Consider the following 27,117-nt stretch of genomic DNA (forward strand, 5'->3'; position numbering starts at 1 on the left):
AACCTGACAAGTACCCAAACACTAAGAAGATCCCATGCTACTGATGCCAGTAATAGCAGAGACCATTCCCTAAGTCAACTTGATTAATAGTAGTTAATGGACTTCTTCTCCAAGAACTTATCCAAACCTTTTTTTAAACCCTGCTACACTAACTGCATTAACCACATCCTCTGGCAACAAATTCCAGAGCTTAATTATGTGTTGAGTGAAAAAGAATTTTCTCCGATTAGTCTTAAATATGCTACTTGCTAACTTGTGACTTGGATTGGCCACTGTTGGAAACAGATACCAGGCTTGATGGACCCTTGGTCTCACACAGTATGGCATTTCTTATGCTCTGATGTTCTGTCCGGAAGTGGAATCACTTCTTCAGCAGCAAGTATTAGAGACATATCGTTCCATTAGGGATGAGGATGAAAGATTGCACCTCCTGGATGTTTGTCGTGTTTTATTAAGAGAAAAGGTGACAAAGCCCTTCAGGAAATCGGATAGGTTGTTTTTGCTCTTCGGTGCACCAAGAAAGGGAGAAGCGACTTCCAAGACCACACTAGCTAGATGGATCAAAGAAGTATTTGCCTCTGTGTACTACTCAATGATGGGCAAGCACCTGTTGTGTTCCACGTGCACTCTAGAAGGGTACAAGTCTCATCCTGGGCAGAAGTGTCATCAGTCTCACCAGGGCTGATTTGTGGGGCCACCACTTGGTTATCCCTACACTCATTTGGCAAACACTATAGGGTGGATATACAGGCTAAGGAGGACATAATCTTTGGTTCATGAGTTCTTAAAACAGCCCGATTTTCCTCCCACTCAGCCTAGGGGTAGCTTTTGTACCTGACAACTGTAAGGAGTAGTTTAGCAGGAGGAAAAGAAAAATAAATGTATTCTTATCTGATAATTCCTTGAGTTCTGCTAGACAGTCCAGGTTCCACCCAGGAATTCAGGGGGCTATTATTTTTATTTGCAAACTTATAAACTGCAAATCTAAAGGTCTTATGCAATGTACAGATAAAAACATACATAATAAAATCAAAACATGCAACACAGAATAAAATAAGATATAAAATGGATTACCTGATATTTGAAGAAAATGACAGGCTGAAATGCCACCTTGCGCTGGATGTTCATAAGTCTGCTTAAATATTTAGGCTCTTCTTGAAGGGGGGAAAAAGATACTTCATTTCTGAAAGACTGAGGGGAGGAAGTTCCACAATAATGCTCCAGCAATAGAGAATGTTCTCTGGTTTTGCATAAATGTGCCAGTTTTTTATAGGGGAATATCCAGGAAAATTTTTCTTGCAGGCCTAAGGGCCTGTGATAGCTGATAGGTTTTCAGCAAAGAACTGATAGCCTCAGGAGCTCGGGAATTGAAGGTTTTGAATATAATAGTAAGTATTTTAAAAATGATGTGGGAATGAACCAGGAACCATTGTAATAAAGAGAATAAGGCATGATGTTTTCTCTAAATTTGATACTGGAGATAGTTTGGGCTTCTGCATTAGTAGAGGTATATAGATGTATACATGCTATATTGTATATACTGCTTCTGTTAAAAGGCACCATAGCCCATTTCTAAAATTGAATTTTCAATATCCAATCCTTAATGTTTATTGTTATACATGTTTAATGTCACCCATTAAGGTTTAGGGTTACAATGTATAAATAGTAAGACACCCCTGTCATACTATTCCAACTGTTATAATGTGAACCGATGTGATGTACTCCAACGAATGTCGGTATATAAAAGCAAATAAATAAATAGATCTCACTTGATAGGATGCAGATTTGTATACATGAAATTGCATATCAATGTAAATTCATAAAAGAATGACCATTATACCAAGACTTTGATAAGCCTATCATGCTATGTTCCAATTTTGCCCATATCAAGTACTTATTTAAGAATGACTGATGATTAAAAATATAAGAACATAAGAAATTGCCATGCTGGGTCAGACCAAGAGTCCATCAAGCCCAGCATCCTGTTTCCAACAGAGACCAAACCAGGCCACAAGAACCTGGCTGTTGCTTCCGTCGGTCGCAGACTGCTGCGACCTCTCTACCTTACCTCTTTTCTTCCATTTTCCTCCTTCTTGGGCAGGATGGCTGCCTCCGGTGCCGAGGGCCTCGGCGTCTCCAGAGTAGCATGGGCATTGCAGTCTGCCATGCTCACTCCCGTGGCCCCCTAGGGCACGTGCGCGCACAAATACATGTCATGGCGGGGGCGTCCCCACCACATGACGTCAATACCTCCGGGTATTTAAAGCCTCTGCTTCGCTACCACCTTTGAGTTAGCAAGGACTTCGGTTTAAGCTACTCTGACCCCTCTAAGCTGCACGCTTAGACGCTGCTCTACACTCCAAGGGCCTCGCTCCTTTAGAAGCTCAAGACACCTGCTCCTCGGGGGGGTCTCTCGCTTCCATCACCCTTCGGGGCCTCTACTAACTGAGACAACTGCTCCTTGTGGGGGGGGGGGGGGAGGGTGTGTCTCTCTTATTCTTTTCAGGATCTCCGGACTATCAGGTACTCGCTCCTCGAGGGCCTACCAGTCTATGTATCGTGTACCACGGACCTTCTGTCCCACCATCTCACTACCAGGAAGACGCCAACACTCCTGTGAGTACCTTTACGATCCGGTGCTCCAACTCCACCCACCAGGCTCTGCTTTGCCCGCACTGCGGGTCCCCACCTCTCTTGAACATCTGGGTGAGATTCTACATCTGAGACTGAACGTATTGGCACCTTGCGGACCTCAGTGCCTTACCTTCCTGCTTCATACCATCTATCTACAGCAGTACAATAAAGCCTTCCATTCGTTCCGTGACTGCTATCTGAGTTTAGCCTATCGCTGTGGTTCCCCACGGGGCCCCTCCCTGTGGGCGGAGTCATCTCCACAGCGACCAAGGGTTCACAATGCCACAAACACAACATAAATGATCTTTAAGTGCATAACAAAATTTTCAAAGGTTTTCGGGGCACACAGTGAGAGGAGGTCCCTTATTTTATTTAAGAATGACTAATGATTAAAAATATAAGAACTTGATATGGGCAAAATTGCAACATAGCATAAGCCTATCAAAGTCTTGGTATGATGGTCATTTTTTTATGAATTTACATTGATATGCAATTTCATGTATACACATCTGCATCCTATCAAGTGAGATCTATATAGAGTTATTATTTAACCTGAGCATTGTTAAACGCCATGCCATTTTTTATGAAACTTATGGCCAGGGAGACAAGAACACTTAGATTTTCAGTGTAAAACATAATCTTTTATTGAACAATATAAGTATTCTCGGGAGATGCTGATGCCATGCCTCTGACAACCTATCCACCAGCATCTCATCATATACAGGAAGTGATCCTTCTTTTATAGATAACATACAGTATTGTGGAAGCTTCTAGACTTGCATGACTGCCCAAAGAATCATTTACATAGGTTGTCATGTCAACAACATGATGTGACTATCTCTGAACTGCCTGATTAGTTTTCCCAGGCGTGGCCCATTTGCCCTCACTCTCAAGATAGTCCTTTGTTATGTTAATTATCTTGACCAGTAAGATTTTAACACATCTGTGGCTGTGTTGATAAAAACACCGAGAACAGTGCCTGAAGCTCCCGCCGTTGGTTTCTTCTTTGTGACCCAATGAATAGGCCTCACCTTTCTGGTGCCAGCTTGCCTGCTTTTATAGATATCCAGGGAAATTCTGCAAGTCATGCTCAGAAAGTCACTTAAGAGTTCATTCAGCCCAGGCAGGCTAAAGAAAAGCAGAGGATTCTGGGGATTTCCTTCTCCATGTTGGTTTTCTGTTCAGGCCCACTCATCAGCATGCAGTCATATACACAGACTGAACCAAAGTACAAGTTAAGCAACACAAAGATGGAGTCTTCAGCCATATGATATTGGCAACTTCATATGGGACTGTGATCCACACAGAGGAGAAGAATCTGCAATTTGTCTTTCCTATCGGCTGTTTGTCTGCACCTCATAATGTGTTGGGACATTGAGGACTTAAGAACTGTGAACATGTCCTTGATGAAAACTTTGTATGCAGCCATGAAAACCGGTATTAAATGAGTATTGTTCAGCAAATGTCCCCTTTTGAGCTTTATTACCTGCTATGGGAAAATTCATGTGCATCTGGACTAAGATGGCATTATTTGCATTCCATTGATCTTGTCTATGGATGGTAGTAACAACCAATCAAGATCAACATTGGAGCCTATGGAACTGAATATGCAATGAAGTTCTGAACAGAGAAAAATACTGACTTATACAGACTGTGGATTTTCCTAAGGGATTTCTTTCCCAGGGCTTTGATTGCTGCAAGCTAAGACTGAGTCTTATACTCAACACAGCCTGCTCTGCTACTCTTGGAGCAGGTGCCTTGCCAACTATTCCCTGAAAGAACTAAAGAAGCCATTATCTTCTTTACTAGATTACTGCTGCCATATCTCACAGAGAAGACATTTGGGTTCTGCTTTTCCTGTCATCCTCCAGACTGGGTTTTGCTGGATTTTCTCAGTGGTGTGTTGAGTCAGATCCTGGATTTCTACAGGAGTGTGACCAGTCACCAGTTAAGGGAGAGATAAAATTGGCTTAATTACCTTTCAGCTGGGTTAATTTGTTTGGCAATGCGTAATTGACAAGGGCAAGCTGACTTGGAGATAAAGTATAAATTCTGCTTGTTATTTTTATGACTGTTAGTTTCTGTAATAACTTAAAACAAAAGAGAAAAATCCTATGTATCATATTAAATCTTGTAATCTCATGCTGCTACAATAAAACTGATTGATTACCTAACAGAAAAGTGTAAGCAACTGCTCTCTTAAAACTAATGAATTTGTATCATCATATTATCTGTTAAATTTTTTAATCACCTGTAGATCATCTACCCTACAGTCTGAGCAGCAGCACTCACATGTCCCTCTATCTCTGGTTTTTCAAGCATTGTTTGTGTCAACGAAGTTCCTTAACACATTGTTTTCAGCACTCCTATTGTTTATCTGCTACATTTTTTTTTTTTTTTGTGATTGGCATACATAAACATTTATGAGGGTGATTGTATTAAGGAAATTTAATGCAAACCATGTTCGATTTTTACATTTAATTTATTACAACCTAATGGACTTAATGTTGATTACAGAATGGAATAGTCTACAAATTTCTGCTCACCAATCATGACTGTGTACAAAAGTGGAAACTTTTTTTTCTTTCAGCCTGTGAAGACAGAACCACATTTCCTCAACCACTCTTAGAGGCTGCAGAGTGTATACATCATTTTATTCAATTCGTCTGAGGCATTTAGTATAACAGCACATTGTTCATCAGCCTCCATCAGAGCACTCTGCATGGCTTGACTGAGAGCCAGTAGCCTGCTCAATGATGTCCATGACAAGTTAGCAGATGTTCTCTACCTGAGTGATCATCTTTTTGGAGAAATGTCTAGAGAAATAACTCAAAGGAACACATGACAGTCCATTCCCTCTCCATGGGACAGGAATATTAAGTCTTCTGCAAGGTGCACCTACTATGCTTTTAAAAGACTGTATTTCTAGAAATGCCCCTTCGAGAATTCCAATGGTACTGGATTTCACCTCTACTATCACAACAGCAACTTCCGGCTAGTGCTGGACAGCACGGATGTCATCGACCGCAAGCAGTACAAAAAGTCCAGCCCAAACCTGGACCCAGTTTTTGACTATATTTCAAACTCAACTGTCTTTCTCCCCACCCCACCCCCATGGGGGGGGGGGGAGGATCTAGCACTTCCTGGAGAAATGGCACAAGATGACCAAATATCGCTGAGTTCTCAAGATCGTGGAGTCTGTATACTTGGGTTTCTCCTAGTTTCCTATGCTTTCTCATCGCTTAGCCTTCAATCCACATGAGTCTCACTCGATGCATTGCTGCCTAGAAGTGGAGTTACTTCTCAGGCAGTGGACAATAAAACCTGTTCCTCTGCATCACCATACCCAAGGGTTCTATTCCTGCTACTTGCTAACCACCCAAGAAACCCGAACAAGCATATACTGTGGGAGAAATTCAAAATGAGTGCTCTCCATCCAGAAGAGGCAGTGGATGTACAGTGCCCAGGGATGACAATATCTTCGGCCCTATAAAAGGGCCCAGCAGATGTCTTTACCTTGCCTCAGCAACAGGCCCTCCTACTTAGTGCAGTGTGTGTTGCTATTCATCTGTCCTGCCCTTCTTCGTCGTTTGAGCATGCCCTGCCTCATTCAGCCTTGCCTTGTTATGTTCAGCTCTACCTTGTCTGCCCTACCTGCACCCATGTCGTTCGATCTTGTCTCATCCTTGTCTTCATTTTGGATTGACTACTGGAATTGACCCCTTGCCTAAATACTTACTACTCTTGATTGCTGCCTGCCGCAGACCCCTTGCCGGAACATGGACTACTCTGGATTGCTGTTGGTCATTGATTCCTTCCCTGGACATTGACCTTGTTTTGCTTGTTGCCTGCCTTGGACTACTATCTATCCTGTTCTCTGAGAGACTCTTGTCTAAGTCCTGCTGGCCCCCGGACCCAAAGACTCAACCTGTGGTGAAAGGTTCACCTCTAGACTAGTCTCCCATCAGAGAACCTCCACCAGCTGTCGGTGAGGACCTACAGGGCTTGCCCTATAGGCTGCGTCAACCTTACCACAGCAGCAAGGATCCATATCTCTTACACACTGCCACATCAGAAGCTTTCTAACTATTCGTCTTTTACGATCCTAACAGACTGGGCACAGCAGTGGCAAAATGTAGATTGTCCAACTGGCCAGCAGACTGCATCGTGCACTGCTATGTTCTAGCAGGCCTACAAACACCATCAAGACTCATCAGGTTTTAGAGCCATGGCTGCATCAGTGACTCATCTGCCAGCCATACCATTGGAAGACATCTGCAAAGCTGTAACATGGTCATCAGTACTCACCTTTGCATTCTATTACTTGTCTGAATAGTTTCTCAAAGAATGACAATAAACTTGGACAAGTAATCTTGCATAGACTGTTCATCTAGTAGACCCCTCTCCATGGTGGAGTCTGGGTTGCTTATTCAGTAAACACTCCGCTGCAGCCCTCAGCTTGGGATTCCCCACATGTCATGGCTAATTCAGCCCTGTTTGACAGAGAAAGCAGTTTACTTACTATAAACAGTATTGTCCATAGACAGGATGAATTAGCCATGATAAATAGCAGCCTGCCTCCCTGGAGAATCAGTTATCTAGCTAGCTGCAGTTAGCTCTAAAATTGATTTGAGGGTACGAGGCAGTGCCCGAACAGGAATTCCTGCACGTAGAGCAAAAGCTCTACTAGCTGAGAGAGGTCTATTTGGTGATGTCTGATGATGTTACCCACTTATGGCTAATTTATCCTTCTGTCTATGAATAACACCATTTATAGTAAGCACACTTGCTATCTGGGATAGTATGAAAGATTATAATACCTCACACATTCATGATTTGATTGGACCATTCAGATTGTTGCATTATAGATGACATTATACATATGTAGGGTGAACTAGGAAAGCATGATTCTGTGTGTTGATCACATTGCTCAGGATATAACCATGCCCAGGGATCTGTGGTATTTTAGGAAAACTACTTAAACAATGCAATAGTAATATTCTAAGCAATGCAGGTTAGAAATTGCTGTTCACACCTTTGTCATTTTTACATGTGGCATGGTAAATGGTAGGTATATTCCTGCTTGGGCTTGGCAGTGCCTATCGCTGATACTTCAGTGTCTTGATATTCTGTTGCTCGGCTGAAAACAGTAAGGGAGTCTTGTGGGTGTGTCATTCTGTATCATTAGACCTTGATTTAGGTCTTCCCCTTTGGAATCTTGCTTTTCTGGCATCCCATTATAGAAATTCCTTGGGAGCCTGAGAATTAAGGCTTTGGTTTCTATTTTCTCTGCTAGGATCCAGACCTATGTCTGCTAAGAAACAGTCTTCCAAGAAGTCCTTTTATGCTTCCTGTTTTCAATATAACTACTGGAGAGTTGAGTGGAAGGGCCCTTGGGGTTTACATAAGACTGTAAACCAAATAGCACTGAAGATTGCAGAACCCTTAGAAAAAGCTTGAAAACTTCTTTTCAGTTGCTCTTGGGTTTCATATGATATGTGCATACAAGGTTCAAATTGTGATAAACTTTGTGAGGGAGACATTAACAGGTGTCCTTACAAGTAACTAGTGTCTTCCCTCAATGTTGTGAGAAGCAGATATCATGTTGAAATCTGTGCAGGCCAAAGAGCCTCCGGTTTTTCACTCTTCCCCTCCTTATCAGCAGACTCTCACGTCATAGCAGTTGTTTTAAGGGAACTGAATTTCTTTTGATTATTATAGCACTAAAAGAAATGTTTTTCTCTCTGCAGCTTACGGAAGTCAATGAATAGAAATGATTGACTCAGTCCGCATACGACGACAGGGTGCCTTGGACTTTGAGTCTCACTATGAGTACCTCTGCATCCTTCAAGACACAATCCCACTACATGCTGTAAAAGCCAACCTGCGTCATGGCATCCTTGATATAAATGCAGATCGACTCAAACTTGCTGACTGGGCACCTCTGCTGAATACTCTTAAGATCAATAAGAATTTAACATCTGTTGTAATAAGCAGCTGTTCTCAACTAGGTCTAGGAGACTCAGGTGTGTGCTGAAACTTTCAGTTGGTAGGTGTGATCTGAATTACCTGCAGAAAATTTGTGACATTTTTAAAACATTGGCATCTACATTTTTGTGAAAAAGGCATCCTTTTCTGAAACATGGTTTTTCAGAGATGGATAGTTTAAAGAGCTCACAGAGCTTTTATATGTAGTAATTTAGTCCAATTGATAAAGGTGGAATTTGAGAAATTTGTTTCCTGAATTGTGGTCTAATAATGGGAGTTCTTAAAATGTATTTATTTTATTGGAGCCTGGCAATTTCTTCCTGCTCTGGATGTTCAGGTCAGTCAGAACTGGCAGGTTTTGGGCAAAAGCATCATGAACTGTCATTCACAATGAATTGGGTAGTCCCCTATTTTATTATTGTTTATTTTTAATCACTTTCCCTTAGCCCAGCCATAGTAGCGACTTACTGTCTTTGGCCAGGAGCCACAGATCCTGATTCCCTCCTGGAACCAGTATGTGTAAACACTAGTTCCAACTAGTAGATGATGATGTGGGAATTATTTCCTTCACCCCAAGGGCTGTGAATGCTGCCTCCGCGGCATCCCCAGTTTGAATCTGGGTGCTGAACCACCATAATGGCCCAGACTAAGACATTTATTGAATTTAATGGGGTAATTTTCATGCTCTTGATTTCGTTTCCATCTCTTTTTAAGTCGTATAAGTCTGTATTGTTGACTATATCCTAGACATGGAATTTTTCAGGGGATATAATCTGTACTATTAATAGTTATGGAACTGCAAGGCTATTGTTACTTCCTATCTGCTCATTGTCATGTTTTTTGTTTTATTTTTCTTTGCTACAGTACTACTTTTTCTTTCAAGCAGATCATTTTGTAAATGATGGTATTTAGTGAGGCAGTATCTCTTGCACTCTATTCTTCAACAGATGCTGAAAAATATAAGATGCGTTTTAGAAGAGGAATTCCAGCTATTCGGTCAAGAGACCTAACTTTCCAGTTATGCAGAGCCATCAAAGGCTGCCTGTGTGTGTCAGGTGCCCTGAAGAATTTGGAACTGCAGGGACTGCCATTTCGAGAGAGAGATTTGATAGTTCTAGCAAAGGTGAGGTTTGTTTAGAAAACGGAGATCTACATAAGAGGTATACATTTTTTTTTTTAATAGTTTAAAAATTGTCAATTTTTTTTACTTTTCTTTCCTCCTTTCAAAGGGATTGACTAGATCATCATCTTTGGAAGCCCTGTCTTTAGCGCATTGCTCAGTTGGAGATGATGGGCTAGAAAGTGAGTTTTTAAAAATTAACTTTGTTTTGGTTTTACTGTGCATTCCTCTTTTTTTTTTTTTTTTTTAAACATTTTTCCTTCTATGTAAGATGAAATACAGTCCCCCTTGTAATTTTTCCAGTTGTTGATGGAATGTTTTCCTGCTAATTCTATGGAAAACTAGGAAAATTTCAACAAGAGAAGTATGTTTGGTAGGGGTGAGGCATCATGGTCGATCTTTTATTTATAGTGCCCATAGTTTCTTCCCCGTAAGCTCTTTCCCTGGTCAGCCATCCTCATCTCTAACTTGGCTGTTTCTGCAATAAATCTTGGATGAAGGCCATGAAGTAGAGTTCCTTTTTGCTACAAGAGCATGAGCCTGGGATGCAGTTGTGCTATTGGGTCTTCTTTTAGTGTGTTGGCATGGGCATGTGTGTTTAGGCATGGGATTAGAATGTCAATTTTTATAGCATGTATTCCAGAATGTGCCATAAGCCCTCAAAATATTTGGAGAAATGAGTAGCAAATTAATGTAATGTGTGCATAGCCCAAGATCCTTACTAGTGAGCCATGAACCTTGAGATATAATTATAATTGGGAACCTGTGATTACTGGCTCTTTGCCATGGGGCCAGGCCGCCTAGCCCAGTGCTATGGACTTTACCATGGGAATGTTCCTTGATGGCTGCTGCTACAGCTTCTCTCCTCTGTGTCTACTTTATACTAGGCCACTGATGGAGAAAAAGCAGCTACAAAAATGATGGGATGGAGTGGCAAAAGGGGACATGAATGGGAATAACAGTTGGCAAGAAGGTGAGAGAAGGGAGGACGAGAGGGGAAATAGAGGGGGGAAGGGAGCTTGGACTGGAGTAGAAAGTAAGACCTTATGGGAAGAGTGAGTGATGAAAAATGGGTGAGGACAGAAGAGTGAAGAGAAGATGATGTGGAAGGAAATGGGGAGGGGAAAAGATTAGGGGATAAAGCGATTAAGAGGTGGGAAAGAGGAGATTAATTTGAAGGGAAAAAAGTTTGAAAAATAAGTGGAAATAGAAAAGAGGGAGGGGACCTGATTAGACACCTGAAATAGTGAAAAAGAACACAAATTCAGATCTGTAACAATGGTTAAACTTTTTATTTTTTTTTTTTTAAAGAAACGCATTTAAAACTTAAAGATTTAGGACAAAAAATTTGTTTTACATATTTGTCAACCATATGCAAATGTGTTGCAGATTCTTAAAAAATGGTGTTGCCGAATTTTTTTTTACAATTTAAATTTTATTGTGCTAATCTCAGTTATTCGTTCAAGACAATCATAACACAAACCAAACAATTTTACAATTCCCTTACCATCTCATCCCCCCCCCATCAACAATACTGTGCCATGCCATCTTGATGAGTAAGTATATTGAGCAATACAACATCAGAAGGGTAAACATTATATTAATCCAATTAGTTATACAGGTCAGGAACATGCAGCAAATATAGGTTGATTAGCAGTATAACAATGAATTTTCCTAGCATGTAGCAGATGGACTCAGGATCAATGGGTATAGTGTACTCCTGATAGCAGTTGGAGACTGAGTCAGATTTCAGTCTGACGTCAGCACTACATATACCAGTGCAGAAGGCTCTGCTCTTCAGTATTTCTCCGTCTCCATAGCAGTTTGGGACTCTACACATGCTTGCACAGGGTTAGACAATCCAAACCAAAGAAGAATTAATCTTACCTCTACAGATGAGCCCCGCTCTCCTGTGGTGATACCTAAGGGTCCCTCCCCCAGTCGAGAATTCCTGAGGTGATTTCCGAGATCCCTCAGAGGTAAGCCTCAATCCGGTAGCCGGCTCCCGGTGTGGACTTAGCCCCCAGGAACAGGAGTGGCTGAGGCAGCGGGTGCAATACCGAGCACGGCAGTGAAGGTATTTTCCCTCTTCCCCCCCACAGCCGGAGACCGTGCGGCAAGAGACCGGGAAGCGCTGAGACAAGGTAAGGTAGAAAACTCTTAGTCTCCGAGGCTCGGATAGCCGCACAGATTGTTCCTCCGGCGTCTGTTCAATCGGGTTGAGCAGCCCGATCCAGTGCGAGGGTCTTCCCACATGGAGACCCTCCAGGGGGCCGCCTTCTTGCCCATGTGGTCGTCGGCGCCATTCCCCCCCTTGACTGCTGTATTGTCTGGAGCTGTGCACACAGTGGTGAGCCGGGCGCACAGCGGTGCGCGCACAAATAGACCCGTGCGTGTGCATCCGTGCGGACGCACAGTGTCAGAGCACCCGGAGCGCACAACTAAGCCTCTCGACACGCGCACAGGCGAGTTTTGATAGATTGCACATGCACAAATCATGGCACCACCGGCCAAGAATGCCAAGGGACAAGCCCGCTGCGCAACTCAAGTGGCCTTGTCCCTGTGCCTGCAGTGCGAAGAGGCTCTGGGGGAACAGAGGCAAGACCCCCCCCCCCCCCCATGCTAGTAGAGAAGTCCGGCTCCACTGATAGTACCCCGGACCTCTCTATCCCCGACTCGGCTCCTCCTCAGATGACTCCCTCGGAACGCTGCTGGGCTCAATATAGACCCAGGAACCTTCTCCTGGGTGGAATTCTTCAAAGGTCTGCAAACCTTTTGTACAGGCACATTCGGTGCTACCGGTGACACAGCCACAGTCTCCACCAGAAGACCAAAACCTCCCAGGCCCCTCTCGTCCTTCCCGAGACGTGCCTCCGCCAGACAAAAGCTTCCCATTAGGGGACAGACACCTCTGAGGAAGAACCAGACTCCCTGGAGGAAGGGGAAATCCCTCCAGGAAAGGAACCGTACTGGACCATGATGCGTTTCTTCTCCAAAGACGAGTTATCAGATCTCGTGTCTATGAGCCTGAAGACGCAGACCATCCCAGTCAAGCACCGCAGCGGAGCCAAAGACGAACCCTGTGTTGTCGGGCCTCACGCCATTTCCCAATGCTGCAGGCCGTATAGTAACTGATTGACCTGGAATGGAATGCTCCGGAGGCCAGCTTCAAGGGAGGGCGGGCCCTAGAAGCCCTATACCCCCTGGAACCCTCAGCCAAAGAACTTCTGAGGTTCCCCAAAGTGGACGCCATGGTCTGCGCTGTCTCGAAGCGCACTACCATCCCAGACGTCAGGAATCTATCCTTAAACAGTCATTTGACGTCGCAGCTATGTCCCTGCAGATTGTTGCCTGCTGCGCCGTGGTGACATGTGCCTGCTTGTCGCTTTCCAGGGACACAACCATGTCCATCGAAACATTAGAACCGGCGATATCTTTCCTCACGGATGTGACCTCTGACCTGATGCTCACTTCACTTCAGCCAGGGGCGTCTCATCCATAGTGGCGACTCCTGTTCGGAAGCGAACTGGAGAAGTTAGCCAACAAATGGGGTGAATCCCCAGTACCTCGGCTACCGGAAGACAGGAACAAAAGAAACCAACGCCCATTTCCCCGAACATCCAAGGGCAGAGGATCCCAGCGTTTCAGACCATAAAAAAACACATACCAAGCGTCTTGCCCAGCAAACAGGGGCCAGTCCTTTCGGAACAGACACAACAAGAGGGGAACTAGCTTGGGTCCAGGCCCCAACTGTTCCCCACAATGAGAATCAACAGACCCATCCACAGGAAGATGCCATAGGGGGCAGGCTTGCCCTGTTCTACCAAAGATGGGTCGAGATAACGTCTGACAAATGGGTCCTAATCATCATTCGAGAAGGATACTACCTGAACTTCCACAGCATCCCTCCAGACAAATTTGTGAAATCCCCGTGCCACCCCCCTCTCCAAGAGGACAGCAGTGGAAACCACATTGACAAAATTACTCGTTCTAAAGGCGATAACCTCTGTGCCCACTCACCAACAAAATACGAGGCACTATTTCATGTATTTATCGTGCCCAAGAAGGAGGGAACATTCTGGCCCATCCTGGACCTCAAGTCCGTCAGTCGCCACCTGAGGGTACCACACTTCCGCATGGAAACCCTACGCTCAGTCATAAGGGTCGTACAACCGGGAGAATTCCTGACATGGCTGGATCTGTCAGAAGCCTATTTCCACATCTCGGTCCATCTTGACCATAAGCGCTTTCTACGCTTTGCAATACTAGACCAGCACTACAAGTTCTGGGCGCTACCCTTCGGTCTAGCGATTGCCCTTCGGACCTTCATCAAAATCATGGTGGTAGTGGTGGCGACACTGAAGAAAGAAGGAATCCTCGTACATCCGTATATGGATGATTAGCTGATCAGGGCAAAATCTCCAGAGGAAAGTCACCAGGCGACCATCAGTCAAGACACTACTGCAGAATCTCGGTTGGGTCGTCAGCACAACCAAGAGCTGCTTGCAGCCCTCCCAATCTCTGGAGTACCTGGGAATCCAGTTCGACACCAAACAAGACAAGGTCATCCTTCCCCCGACAAGAAGGAAATTGATGGACCAGTTGCGGCTCCTGCTGAGCTGTGCTCGCCCCCAAGGCATGGGACTACCTCCAAGTCCTCGGCCTCATGACATCAACCCTAGAAGTTGTCCCATGGGCAAGGACCCACATGCGACCACTACAACATTCCTTAATGTCACGATGGAATTCGATGTCCCAGAATTACTCCGTTCGCTTCAATTACCGTCAGAGGTGCAGAGCTGGCTCTAATAGTGGCTACAAGAAGACCATCTGAGCAAGGGAGTAAGACTATCCCCACCGATCTGGGTCCTGCTTACCACGGATGCGAGCCTACGAGAGTGGGGAGCCCACTGTCAGGAATTGATGGCCCAGGGACAGTGGGACAAGGAAGAGTCTGGATGGAACATCAACCGACTAGAAGCGCGGGCAGTCAGACTAGCCTGCCTACGATTCAGTCACAGACTCTGGGGCGAATCGGTCAGAGTAATGTCGGACAACGCCACAACAGTGGCCTACATCAACCATCTGAGGAACCAGAAGCCAACAGGTGTCACTGGAAACAGGCCCCCTAATGCCGTGGGTGGAAGCAAACCTACAAGGGATCTCAGCTGCCCACATTGCGGGAAAAGACAACGTCACTGCGGATTACCTCAGCGGAGAAAGTCTAGACCCAGGGGAATGGAAGCTGTCGACCACAGCCTTCCAGTTGATAGTAAACCGCTGGGGAACACCAGCCATGGATCTTCTGGCAACCCGGTCCAGCACCCAAGTTCTTCAGCCGCAGACGAGAACCACAATCCCCAGGGGATCGATGTCCTCATCCAGACCTGGCCACAGGAAGAACTGCTGTACGCCTTTCCTCCATGGCCCCTACTGGGCGGAATCATCCGCAAGATAGAACACCACAGAGAGCTAGTACATCTAGTGGCCCCGGACTGGCCAAGAAGGCCGTGGTACGCGGACATGTGAAGACTTCTGGCGGGGAACTCTCTGTCTACTTCCACACAGGGACCTACTCCAGCAAGGACCGATCCTCCATGAAGACCCAACTCTTTTCTCTCTTACGGTCTGACCATTGAGAGGACTCGCCTGAAGAAGAGCGGGTACTTGGGGGCAGTGATTGACACCTTGCTCCAAGCACGCAAGTTTTCCACTTCCTTAACTTTTATATATGAATATGGAGAATATTCGAAGCCTGGTGTGAAGACCACGACATCCTTCCACAGACAGTCAAAATCCCCATGATCCTGGAATTTCTGCAGCACAGCATGAAGAAGGGGTTGTGTCTCAACTCCATCAAGGTCCAACTGGCTGCGCTGGCCTGCTTCAGAACCAAAGTGGACGGCAGTAGCCTATCTTCCCATCCAGACATCTCCTGCTTCCTGAGAGGGGTCAAGTAAATCCAACCACCACTAAAGTGGCTGGTACCCCTATGGAATCTCAATCTAGTACTAGACTTCCTAGCGGGAGCTTCTTTCAGACCTACTCGCGGTCTGTTCCTTCGGCTCCTGACCTTGAAGACGGCATTCCTAGTGGCAATATGTTCAGCCCGTCGCATCTCCAAACTTCAAGCACTATCCTGTCGGGAATAGTTCCTCAGATTCATACAGCTACGCACTGTACCCTCCTTCCTTCCAAAGTGGTTTCTCATTTCCATCTAAACCAAACCATCTCGCTGCCATCCCCAGACGAGTATAAGGACTCTGAAGACTCACGCCTTCTTCGCCATCTTAACATCTGCAGACTCCTAGTCTGTTACCTGGAAAGATCGGAATCCGTACGAAAGATGGACCACCTATTTGACCTTCACATTGGGAAGAAATAGAGGGAAGCGGCCTCGCGGGCAACCATAGCCCACTGGATCAAAGAAGTAATCAGGGTGGCCTACGTAGAGGCAGGAAAGCCTCCACCTCTACAAGTCAAGGCCCATTCCACAAGGGCCCAGGCAGTTTCCTGGGCAGCAACCAAGATGCTGTCACCCGCCGAGATCTGTCTGACGGCGACGTGGTCCTCCATCCACACCTTCTCAAGGTTCTACCGCCTGGATGTTCAGGCCAGGGAGGACACAGCATTCGCAAGGGCAGCTCTAACTGGGCCATGGGCAGCCTCCCACCCGGTTCAGGAATAGCTTTTGTACATCCCATTGGTCCTGAGTCCATCTGCTACACTCCAGGAAATGGAGAAATTACTTACCTGATAATTTCGTTTTCCTTAGTATAGACAGATGAACTTAGCATCCCGCCCATGGCTGCCCCGAAATCCGGAAACCTCGGGTGACAATCCCCGAGAGCAAGACAAGCACGGGTAAACCAGACTTGACCTCTAGTTAAGACACCCATAACTACCGGGTGTCGGCGCTTCTTGGTTGAGTGCACTGGCGGTCTCCAGCTAGAAATCACGTTAACCAAGTTAATTAAACACATATCCATAATTGCTTTTCGAGGAGAATACTGAAGAGCAGAGCCTCCTGCATGGGTATATGTAGTGCTGACGTCAGATTGAAATCTGACTCGTCTCCAACTGCTATCAGGAGTACACTATACCCATTGGGCCTGAGTCCATCTGTCTACACTAAGGAAAACAAAATTATCAGGTAAGTAATTTCTCCAGTGTATTCTGTTAAGCAGAAATGGTCAAAATTTCTCAGCTGTGCACTTATAACCGGACATCCTTCCAATTCACAAAAGGAGCCCATATACTTTCAAAATTTGTTTTAGGATGCCTCTTAGTAGCCACAAGTTTACTTACTTTTATAAACACTTTCTAACCATTTGATAACATCTGATAACAGTGGTACCTCAGGTTTCTTCCAGTGATAAGCCATTTCATATCTAGCAGCTAATATCTGATGTGTCAATAACATGCATTGTGAATAACCAATAACCATTCTTGTGAAGAGGGGATACTGAAAAGAGCACCTTTGGGGGATGGAGTAATGCTTAAACCCTAACCTTATTTATGAAAGAAAAAAAAATATTTTCCCAATATTTGGTTATGACGGGGATTCCCACCAAATATAAGAACCTAATGTGCCACATACACGCCAGAATTTATCTATATTGGGGTAAGCTTTGTGCAAACAGGGGTTAGATACAAGCGTAGTAGAACTTTACAACTATTCTCCAGCATGGATGCAGAAATTGAACTTTTCCTTGTATACAAGATGGCCAAATCAGATTCATTTGCAGAATTATTTTAAATCTCTGAAGAATCTAGCCTTGATCTGCCTCAGGATATTGGCAGCCGATGAGTACTTTTTCAATAATTAAACTGCTTTCCTCTTAGGCAAGAGTTTTCCAGTTAGTTTCCCTTCTTGGTATGGCCACCTAATCTTGCTTGGTTATAGGGCCAACCATTTTCTGAGTAACAGATGCTTTTCAAATTTTGAGGAAAGGTGTTTACATTTTGAATATAAATATTGAAGGTGCTTTGAAGATGACTTTATGCAAGTTGCTATTTCCTTTTCTTGAAATGTTGAAAATAAGCAAAAACATTTTTAGTACACTTGAAAAGAATTGATATTTAACAATGGAGGAGTAGTCTAGTGGATAGAGGGGCAGGCTGTGACCAGGGAAGCCAAGGTTCAAATCCCACTGACACTCCTTGTGACTTTGAGCAAGCCATTTATTTACTTACAGGTTTTTCTATACCTCAGGCTTAACATACTTATGTTCAAAGCAGAGCCACTTTACTCTCTGTTGCCTCAGCTGCACATTTAGATTGTAAGCCCTCTAGGAACAGGGAAATACTTGCAGTACCTCGGTGTAATCCATATTGAAGTATCGTGAAAGGTGGAATATAAATAAAAATATAATTATATGCATATTAAGTGTCTTAATTTTGCTTTATCATTTTATTGCTTTAGCCATTTGCAGATCAATAAAGAATTCAACGACCGTCAAGACTGTAAATTTTACGGGGTGTAACTTGACCTGGCATGGAGCAGAACACATGGCTAACATAATAAAGGTAGAAATAAAAATAACTTGTTATATGCTGAGTTCAAATCTGCCATTCATGCAGCTAGAGATTTACCTCATCAGTAAACACAGGACCTGTTTTAAATAAGGATTTTTCTTATGCACAAAATGGGTGAAACTCCTGTGTAAGTAGGAACCAAAAATGTCCTCCTGGCCCTCTGGTTGTCTTGCCCCTATTACCTCAAATAACCTATCTAGCTCTGGTGTTTTCTAATAGACATATTCATTAGTTTTGAAATGAATGGGAATCCAAAATGAAAGCATTTATTTTTGGTTTGTTTGTTTGGATCCATTAAAGTCAGTGGCGAGGGGGATCAAGTGATGCTGTGAGAGGGAGCAGTTGTGTGCTGACTTCTCTCCGGTGGCCCTCTCTTCTCTTCACATAAATTCTTGGCTCAGCATAATCATACCTGAACTTGATTGGTGCTTGTGCTGCGGATTGTCCCTGGAGTCAGCTAGGAGTACAGCTTCTTTTGTTTGGGTTTGGCTATGTCGATGCAAGCGGAAAAGAAAGAATAAGGATAAACAGAATTCTGGCAAGTCTAAAATGGCTGACGCACCGGAACCTAGAGAGTCAGTGAATTGCTAAGGCAGAAAACTAGTCTTCTGATATGGCTGCAACTAAAATCACTGCACTGGATGGTTGATTCACCCAGCTTTCTAATAAAATTAATGGGCTGAGTGCTTAGTTCATAGGCTTTAAACAAAATCTTAAGGAAAATGAGTCTTATCTTAGACCTAGAAGATAAACTGGCTAATATGGAAACCGCCATAGAGCCGCGGAAAATAAACCACTCTAAGGTTGACTATCTAGAAATCTACATCTGGTGGGAATGCCCGAGGCGGTATTGGAATTTGGGCTTGCAGAGACTTTGGAAAAGTAGTTACCCAGAGCTCTTGGTTTGGGTGCAGCTAATGGGCCACTTAGATTGGCAAGGGCTCATAGGTTGGGCCCACAGGCACTAACCCAAACTAGGAATAAACCATGAGTGGTCATCTCTCGTGTGTTAAATTTTGACCAGAAAGTGGAGATTCTGTGAACTTATTGATGTTTGCAATCCCTTTAGTGTGAGGAACAGAGTCTCACTCTTTTAGGATTATTCAGTGATGGTTGCAGAAAAAAAGATGAAAATATGGCCTGGTGTGTACACAGTTTATTATCAAGAAACTGTTACATTACTATTTATAGCTAAACTATTAGTTCTCTATTAAAGCAATACTTTCTATTTTGAAAATGACATGGAGGCAGCTTTATTTCTTCAAAAATTGGGAAATGAAGCTTCTTTCTCTTCCATAGAACTTTCTTTTCTCCTAGTACCGTTTATGCTACTTAAATGTTGGCTGAGAAACTGAAAAGTGGAGTAACTTTTCTAATGGCCCATGTGACCACATCCACAATTTTATTTTTTTATTCTTTCTTTTTCAATGGTCTTGCATTTCCAGACGTTTGCACAGTTTCTATGGAGGGGTTACGATTTAGTCTGAGGGAGGGTGCACCTAAGGCTCAAATGATCCCTGCTTCTTGGTTGATGAAGACCTGTTTAATAGGCCTAGTTTTACAGTTTTCTTATGATCATGCTTGGTCAAGGGAACAATTTTATTGTTGGAAGGGATGTGGGGGGAGTAGAGAGTTGGGTGGGAAGGGAGAAACAAACGAGGCAAAATTGAATTGGGTAACAGACTGTTAGCTGCTTATACACATGTCCTTTTTATTTTAAAGGCGGGGGGAGGGCTAGGGCTTCTTTTCCCAATGTGTAGTTCTGTTTGCAATTCTTTCCTTGACTTTTTGGAATCCCTCTCAGCTAATTGACTTTTTGTTTTTAACTTGCTTAACTTGCTTAAATTCCTTTAATTACTTGTATGTTTAATAGCCTTGATTGCCATAACTATCATACCCTTTAGAGTGCTACAATTAATAGTTATTTAATATCCTGACTACCTTTATTACTAGTCTGTTTTAATATTTACTTGTATCCCCTATAATTGTATTTATAATGTGCTATTGCTATCTTTCTTGTTAAATGTAAATCGATGTGATGCTTTTCACTAAATGAATGTTGGTATAGAAAAATCCATAAATAAATAAATAATGTTCCAGTGGCGTTAATGGGTAAACTGTTCAAATGCATTTCTTGGAATGTATGTGATATAGGTACAGTAGTGAAAAGATGTTAAAAATGATGCCGCACTTTCATACCGATATTGCTCTGTTCCAGGAGATCCCCTAATAGATATGGAACACATTAAACTTCATACACAGTGGGTAGGTGATGTATATTATGCCTCTCATAGAGCAGGAGTAGTGATATTTTATTGTATAAAGCCCTGCATTTTCAAATGGTTAGAATGAGTAAAGATACAGAGGGCAGATATATTTTTATAGAAAGTTATCTATTTGGGAAGTATATATACTCCTAATAATTATTCACAGGAAGTTTTTGCAAATCTAGTGAACTTGCACGCTCGGTATTCACACATTAAAATTTCCCCCTAGAAGAATAGGAATATCACTTCAGATCCAGAACTTGATAGGGCTCCTGCCAAATCTGCTTTGGTATGAGATCAACACCAGGGCATTCCTTACTTATGTTATCAGTTACATTTGTTGGATGTGTGGAGGAATCTCCATCCTTTGGAGAGTGATTTTACTCATTTTTCTAGGGCACAAGACACTAAGTCTCAACTAGATTATATATTGCTCTCTGAATTCCCCTTTCAAAAGGTAACTAATGCTGAGAGAGGTTCTTTAGAAATTTCCGACCATGCATCAGTATGGGCAATTTTTTGAATGGTTTCAACTCGAAATCTTGGTCACTGGAAATTTCCCTCATTTATATCAAGGTAAATCTTTCCATTCTTATCTTATAGATAAATGGAAGGAGTTCAAAGAACATTTAGACAATCCCATACTTTTTTGGGAGATAACGAAGGCTGTACTGAGGGGGGAAATAGTGGCATATGGGGCTAGACAGAAGAAAATGAGAGCCAAAGAGATGATAGCCTTGGAAAAGCAATTAAGATTTGATACATGACAATTTACTTCTAATCCCACTCCTGAACGTAAATCTCAATTCTTGGCTACTCAAGCTGCTTTGAATACATTGCTTCATCAACAAACGAAGAAAAGTCTTCTCTGTTATCCTGTAACTATAAACATAAGTTGTTCATATATGGTAATAAGGCAGGCTCATACTTGGGCAGGAAAAACAATTTCTATAAAATTTCAGGAAAGTCTTGACTCGGGAGTCAAAAAAGATTGTGGAATTTTTTTCTACATGTTATAAAAAATGATACACTTTAGAGCCCAATGATCCTGTAGCAGTAGAGAATGTAAAATCAATTGATCCCCATAAACTGACAAAGATCTTCAGACCCTCAGTGTTCCTCTGACGTTTTTAGTGGTTTACACTGCTATAAAAAAAATCCCCCCTCACATAAGGCCTTGGTTTGCGATGGATTGTCTGGGGAATTCTATAAAATTCTGGTAGGGCAGGTATGTTTTCCTCCTCCTTTGAGAAAAATGTATGAAGCTCTTTTGACAACCGGAGTTTTTCCATTGGGGGCTAATACTGCAACTCTAATAGTATTACCTAAACCTGTTTTGGATCCTTTGCTACCTGGTTCCTATAGACTGATCTCCCTACTTAATTTTGGCATTAAATTATTAGTGCAAATTATGACTGATTGGCTTGCAGTGATTTTACCCTCTTTGATCTCCCCAGAACAGGTGGGGTTCACTAAAAGTCGACGTGCAATTTCTAACATATTTAATGTACTGGCATCTGTAGTATATTGTTCTCAAGAGAAATTGAAATCTTTACGTATGTCTTGATGACAAAAAAGCTTTTGATAGAGTAAATTGAGCTTTTTGTTTGCTGATCTGCATGCATACAGATTTCAAGGTTGCTTTCTGGATTATATACACATTTTATATAATCATCCTAGAGCATGGAGATTCGTGAATAGGGAATTTTCGGAGGATTATTATTATTATTATTTTTTTTTTACAGCGAGACACTGGTCAAGGATGCCTAATTTCACCACTTTTTTGTATTATCTATGGATCCGTTTTTGTGCAGAGTAGCTAATAAGGAGCACATACCTGGAATTTTTCTTGACCAGTATCTTTAAGATTTGTGCTTTTGTGATGGTTTACTCCATCATATCTCTGGTCCACAAAATTCTTTGCAGACTTTATCGGAGATCAAATTTTATGGTGACAAGGCAAGTTTAAAGCTAAATTTTGATAAATCAGAGTCAATAGGAAATGGCCATTGGACACTGAAGTGCTAAGGATTGCGTGGGGATTACCCCCTCAGATTGTCTGATTGGAAAATGAAATATCTGGGTATATGACTCCTTGATTTAAACTCCCTATATTCTATCAATGTTTTCAGGCTACAGGCGGTAACGAAAATGGCCTTGTGCAAATGTGCCCATGTAAAATAAAGCCATTTAGGAAAAATAGTTATGTGATGGGTGTTCTCCCCCTTGAAAAAACAAATATGAGTGCTCCAAAGAGAGCTTGGGATTTCTTTTGGAGAGGTGGGAGACCTAGAGTACCTCTGATATGATTGATGGGTACTTGGAAATGGGGAGGGATGGATCCATCCAATATTGGCCTATATAATTATAGTGCAAATCTTCGACAGGTGGGAGACTGGTTGATGAACGCTTCTTACTACTGTGATTTGAAATTTGAGTTGGCTGTGGTCTCCCTTAGGCAGTTATGAATTGTATTATTTGCTGGCATGTCTCAATTGCCAGATGGTGAACCTGGCATTGGCTAACATTCAAATTCATTCTAAATTTTTAAGGTGCCCCCCTTAATTGGTAATAGGAATTTTTTGCTGGGCATGAAGAGGAAGATTTTTGCTATTTGGCATCGTAGTGGGGTGTCGGTTATTGCTCATTTAACACTGGGGCTAAGTTGATTTTTTTATGAGAACCTATGTCAAAAGGTGGGAGACCAGGGAGTAGATCACTTTAGCTATTTACAGATTAGGCACTATTTGTGTTCTTTAAATTAAAAAGATCTTTGGACTAATAAGTGGGAGATGTAGCAAGAATAGTTTTGATTTTGAAATAGCCACTGCTATTACTAGCAACAGTAACATGGGATAGACTTAGTTTTTGGGAACTTGACAGGTTCTTATGGCCTGGATTGGCCACTGTTAGGATGCTGGGCTTGATGGACCCTTGGTCTGACCTAGTATGGCATGTTCTTATGGATAAATCCTAGTAGGCATAATTTTGCCTTTCAATCCTCTCTTTAGAAGATTTATGGAATAGGTGGACACAAGAATTACACTTGGTTTTCCTTCCAATCATTTATTGCTTATTTTGGTCATATATGTAAAATTACAAAAAACATGTAGTTGTGGGAAACGCAGTAGAAGATTTCATCCAGATCTTAAATTTCACAAAGGCAGGCCTATTTAGCAGGTTTAACAGATTCTGATGTTTCAAATGTAAATTGATTTCTGGTACCTTAGATCATTCCTTATGGTATTGTGATATTTCTTAGCTTACAGACAGGTGAATCCAAAACCAGTGGGTTATGCACTTCTGTCAGCAGATGGAGACAGAGCAAAGCTGACATCAGTATATATACCCCTGCAGTGACATCAGCCCGTCAGTATTCTTCATCTCCAGCAGATGGTGGACGTGCAGCTCCCTACTGGGGATTGCTTTGTTTTAGAAGGAGAAAAGAAAAAAAACTAATTCACCCCACTCTTCTGTGGTGATAACTTAGTCTCTCCCACAGTTGAGAATTCCTGAGGTGATTCTGTGGTCCCTCAGATGAGTGCCTTGATCTGGTAGCTTGTTTTTCAAACTGGTGTGTATGTATGTGAAGTATCGGTCTTTCTCCCCTGCTGTTGAAGCAGAGAGCTATGCTATCCATCTCATCCTGGATCTCAGAGGAATAAACCATCATTTGCGTATGACTCATTTTCGCATGAAAACCTTGCGCTCAGTAATAATAGCAGTACAATCGGGAGTTCCTGATGTCTCTGGATCTGTCCAAGGCGTACCTGCATATTCCCATCTGGCTAGAGCAGCAACCATTTCTACGTTTCATGATCTTGGGATGACATTATCAGTTTCAAGCGCTACCTTTTGGTTTGTCCACCGTGCCCAGAACCTTTTCCAAGTTTATGGTGGTGGTGGCAGCGAAGTTGAGAGAGGATGGGATCCTGGTATGCCCGTGCTTGGACAACGGGCTGATTCAGGCCAAGAGTCTGGAAGAAAGCCTCTGGGTCTTGCGCAAGGTGATCTCCTTATTGCAGGAGCTAGGTTGGGTGGTGAACGTGGCCAATCTTCAGCCATCAGAGTCACTGGAGTATCTTTGTGTTCAGTTTGACACGAAACAGGGCAGTGTGTTCCTGCCGGAGGGCCGTATTCAGAAGCTGATGGTGCAGGTGCATCTATTGATGAACACACTACGCTTAACAGTGTAGTCCTATCTTTAGGGGCTTGGAGTGATGGCGGCAACCCCGGAGGTGGTGCTGTGGGCGAGGGCGCATTTTATTTATTTATTTTTTATTTGTGCAATTTTTATATACCGTTGCCCAGAACAAAGAGTTCTATCTTAACGGTTTACATAATAAATTAACTTAAGACAGTTAAGAAAACAGAAATAAATACAATAAAACATCAATAAAATAAAATAGAGTTATTTAAAAAACTAAAATAGCATAAGTAAAGTTAGAAATAAAAAACCATAAAAGCTGCTATAGATTCATAAAAACTCTTGGGTATTATCTCTGTATGCTTCTAAAAAACACCATGTTTTAAGATCTTTTTTGAACTTGCATTCTCAAATTTGGTGGCAGACTATTCCAAAGCTTCGGTCTGTCTACTGAAATGGCTCTTTCTCTGACTTCGCTCAGGTGTGCTGATCTGACTGTAGGTATTGATAACTGTAGGTATTGATAACAAGCCTTTGTTAAATGATCTTAGATCTCGTTGAGGTAAATGTAATTTAATAGTTGTATTCAGCCAATCCGTATTGTCTCCATATGCGTCCTCTTCAGTGCACTCCGCTGTCTTGTTGGAGCCCACAGTCTCAAGACTATATTTGATTAGGCTCCACCAGCTCTCAATTACAGTGGTGGTTACAAGCAGATCTTCTAAGAAAGGGGGGGGGTTCCCTAAGATCACCGGATTGGCTAGTACTCACAACAGATGCAAACCTTCCAGGGTTGGGGAGCTCACTGTCAGGAGCTCACAGCGCAAGGGCACTAGATTGCAGAAGAGTCTCTTTGGAACTTCAATCGGCTGAAAGCCCATGTGGTCTGGTTGGCATGCTTGTGGTTCGACAACAGATTGCAGAGTTGAACGGTCCAGATAATGTTGGAAATGCAACGACAGTAGCTTACATCAATTGGCAGGGAGGAATCAAAAGCCAGCAAGTATCACAGGAAGTAGCCCAACTTATGGAATGGGTAGAAGTGCATCTTCAGGAGATCTTAGCCTTGCACATTGCAGGAAAAGACCATATAAGAGCAGACTTTCTCAGCAGACAGATTCTGGATCCAGGAGAATGGGAATTGGCAAATGAGGTGTTTTGGTTAATAGTGGATCGCTGGGGCCTTCCATTTCTGGACCTGCTGGTGATTTCTTGCAATGCAAAGGTTCCTTGCTTCTTCAGTTGCAGGAAAGATCCAAAGTCTTTGGGCATCAATGCACTCGTGCAGGAGTGGTCGGAGAGCAAGTTGCTGAATGCCTTCCCTGCCCCCCCCCCCCCCCCATCGTCCATATTGGGCTGAATGATTCAGAGGGTTCAGGATCACAGAGGGATGGTGCTTCTGGTGGCACCAGATTGGCCCGGGAGGCTTCTTTTGGGCTCTCCCCCCGCCTTCTGGCGCACTGGAATCTGCTATGGCAGGGGCCTTTTCTTCACGAAGATCTGACTCTATTTTGTCTTACGATATGGGCCTTGAAAGGGATTGCTTGTTGAAACGTGGTGGTTCTATGGTGATTGCCACCTTGCTACATGCTTGGAGGTTCTCCACTTTCTTAACTTGTGTGAGTTAGGCAGATGTTTGAGGCTTGGTGTGAGGATCGAAGTGCACTTCCTTGTTCAGCGAAAATCCCGCTCATTTTGGATTTTTTGCAGGATGGATTAAATAAGGGGTTGGCTCTTAATTCCTTGATGGTACAGGTTCCGGCTCTTGCATGTTTCAGAGGCCAGGTCAATGGTGAATTTTTGTCTCATTCTGATGTGGCTCGTTTCTTGAAGGGAGTGAATGATCTTCATCCTGCCTTACGGTTATTGGTTCCCTTGTGGAGTCTTAACCTGGTGTTGGATTTCTTGGCAGGTCCTATGTTTTAACCGCTGCATAGCCTTTCCTTGCGGCATATGTCCTTGAAGACAGTTTTCCTGTTGGCAATGTGTTCTGCATGCCGAATTTCCTAGCTGCAGGCCTTGTCTTAATGGGAGCCGTTCCTTTGGGTAATGCCAGGAGCAATTCAGCTGTTTACTGTTCCCTTTCTTACCTAAGTGGTTTTGGATTTTTACTTGAATCAGTCCATTTCCTTGCCGTCTTTGAATAAGGGGGTAGATGCTGAAGAATATTGCCTGTTGAATCCTTTGGATGTCAAGAGGCATGTCATGCGGTATCTGGAGGCTTCTAAAACTTTTCGAAAGACGGATCATCTGTTTCTTTCACAGTGGAAGGAAACGTGAACCAACTTCGCGGGCTACAATAGCTCACTGGATTAAGGAGGTAGTCACGGCCGCATATGTGGAGGCTGAAAAACTGTTGCCTACTCAGGTTAGGGCTCATTCCAATAGGGCTCAGGCAGTGTCATGGGCAGAGGTTAGATTGT

The 27,117-nt window shown here is 43.2% G+C and overlaps 1 protein-coding gene across 3 annotated transcripts in view; it reads left to right on the top strand.

Annotated features, from left to right (window-relative positions):
• Positions 1 to 27,117, top strand: part of CEP78 (centrosomal protein 78) — a 243,015-nt gene that overhangs the window by 7,626 nt on the left and 208,272 nt on the right. For all 3 annotated transcript variants that reach the window (XM_029616524.1, XM_029616516.1, XM_029616532.1), the window contains exons 2-5: positions 8,385 to 8,660; positions 9,570 to 9,745; positions 9,852 to 9,924; positions 18,168 to 18,271. In XM_029616524.1, the coding sequence (XP_029472384.1) occupies positions 8,408 to 8,660; positions 9,570 to 9,745; positions 9,852 to 9,924; positions 18,168 to 18,271 (606 nt within the window). In that variant the 5' untranslated portion in view covers positions 8,385 to 8,407. The remainder of the gene's footprint in view (positions 1 to 8,384; positions 8,661 to 9,569; positions 9,746 to 9,851; positions 9,925 to 18,167; positions 18,272 to 27,117) is intronic.

The sequence above is a fragment of the Rhinatrema bivittatum genome, chromosome 1 (assembly GCF_901001135.1).
Source record: "Rhinatrema bivittatum chromosome 1, aRhiBiv1.1, whole genome shotgun sequence".
Lineage (NCBI taxonomy): Eukaryota > Metazoa > Chordata > Amphibia > Gymnophiona > Rhinatrematidae > Rhinatrema > Rhinatrema bivittatum.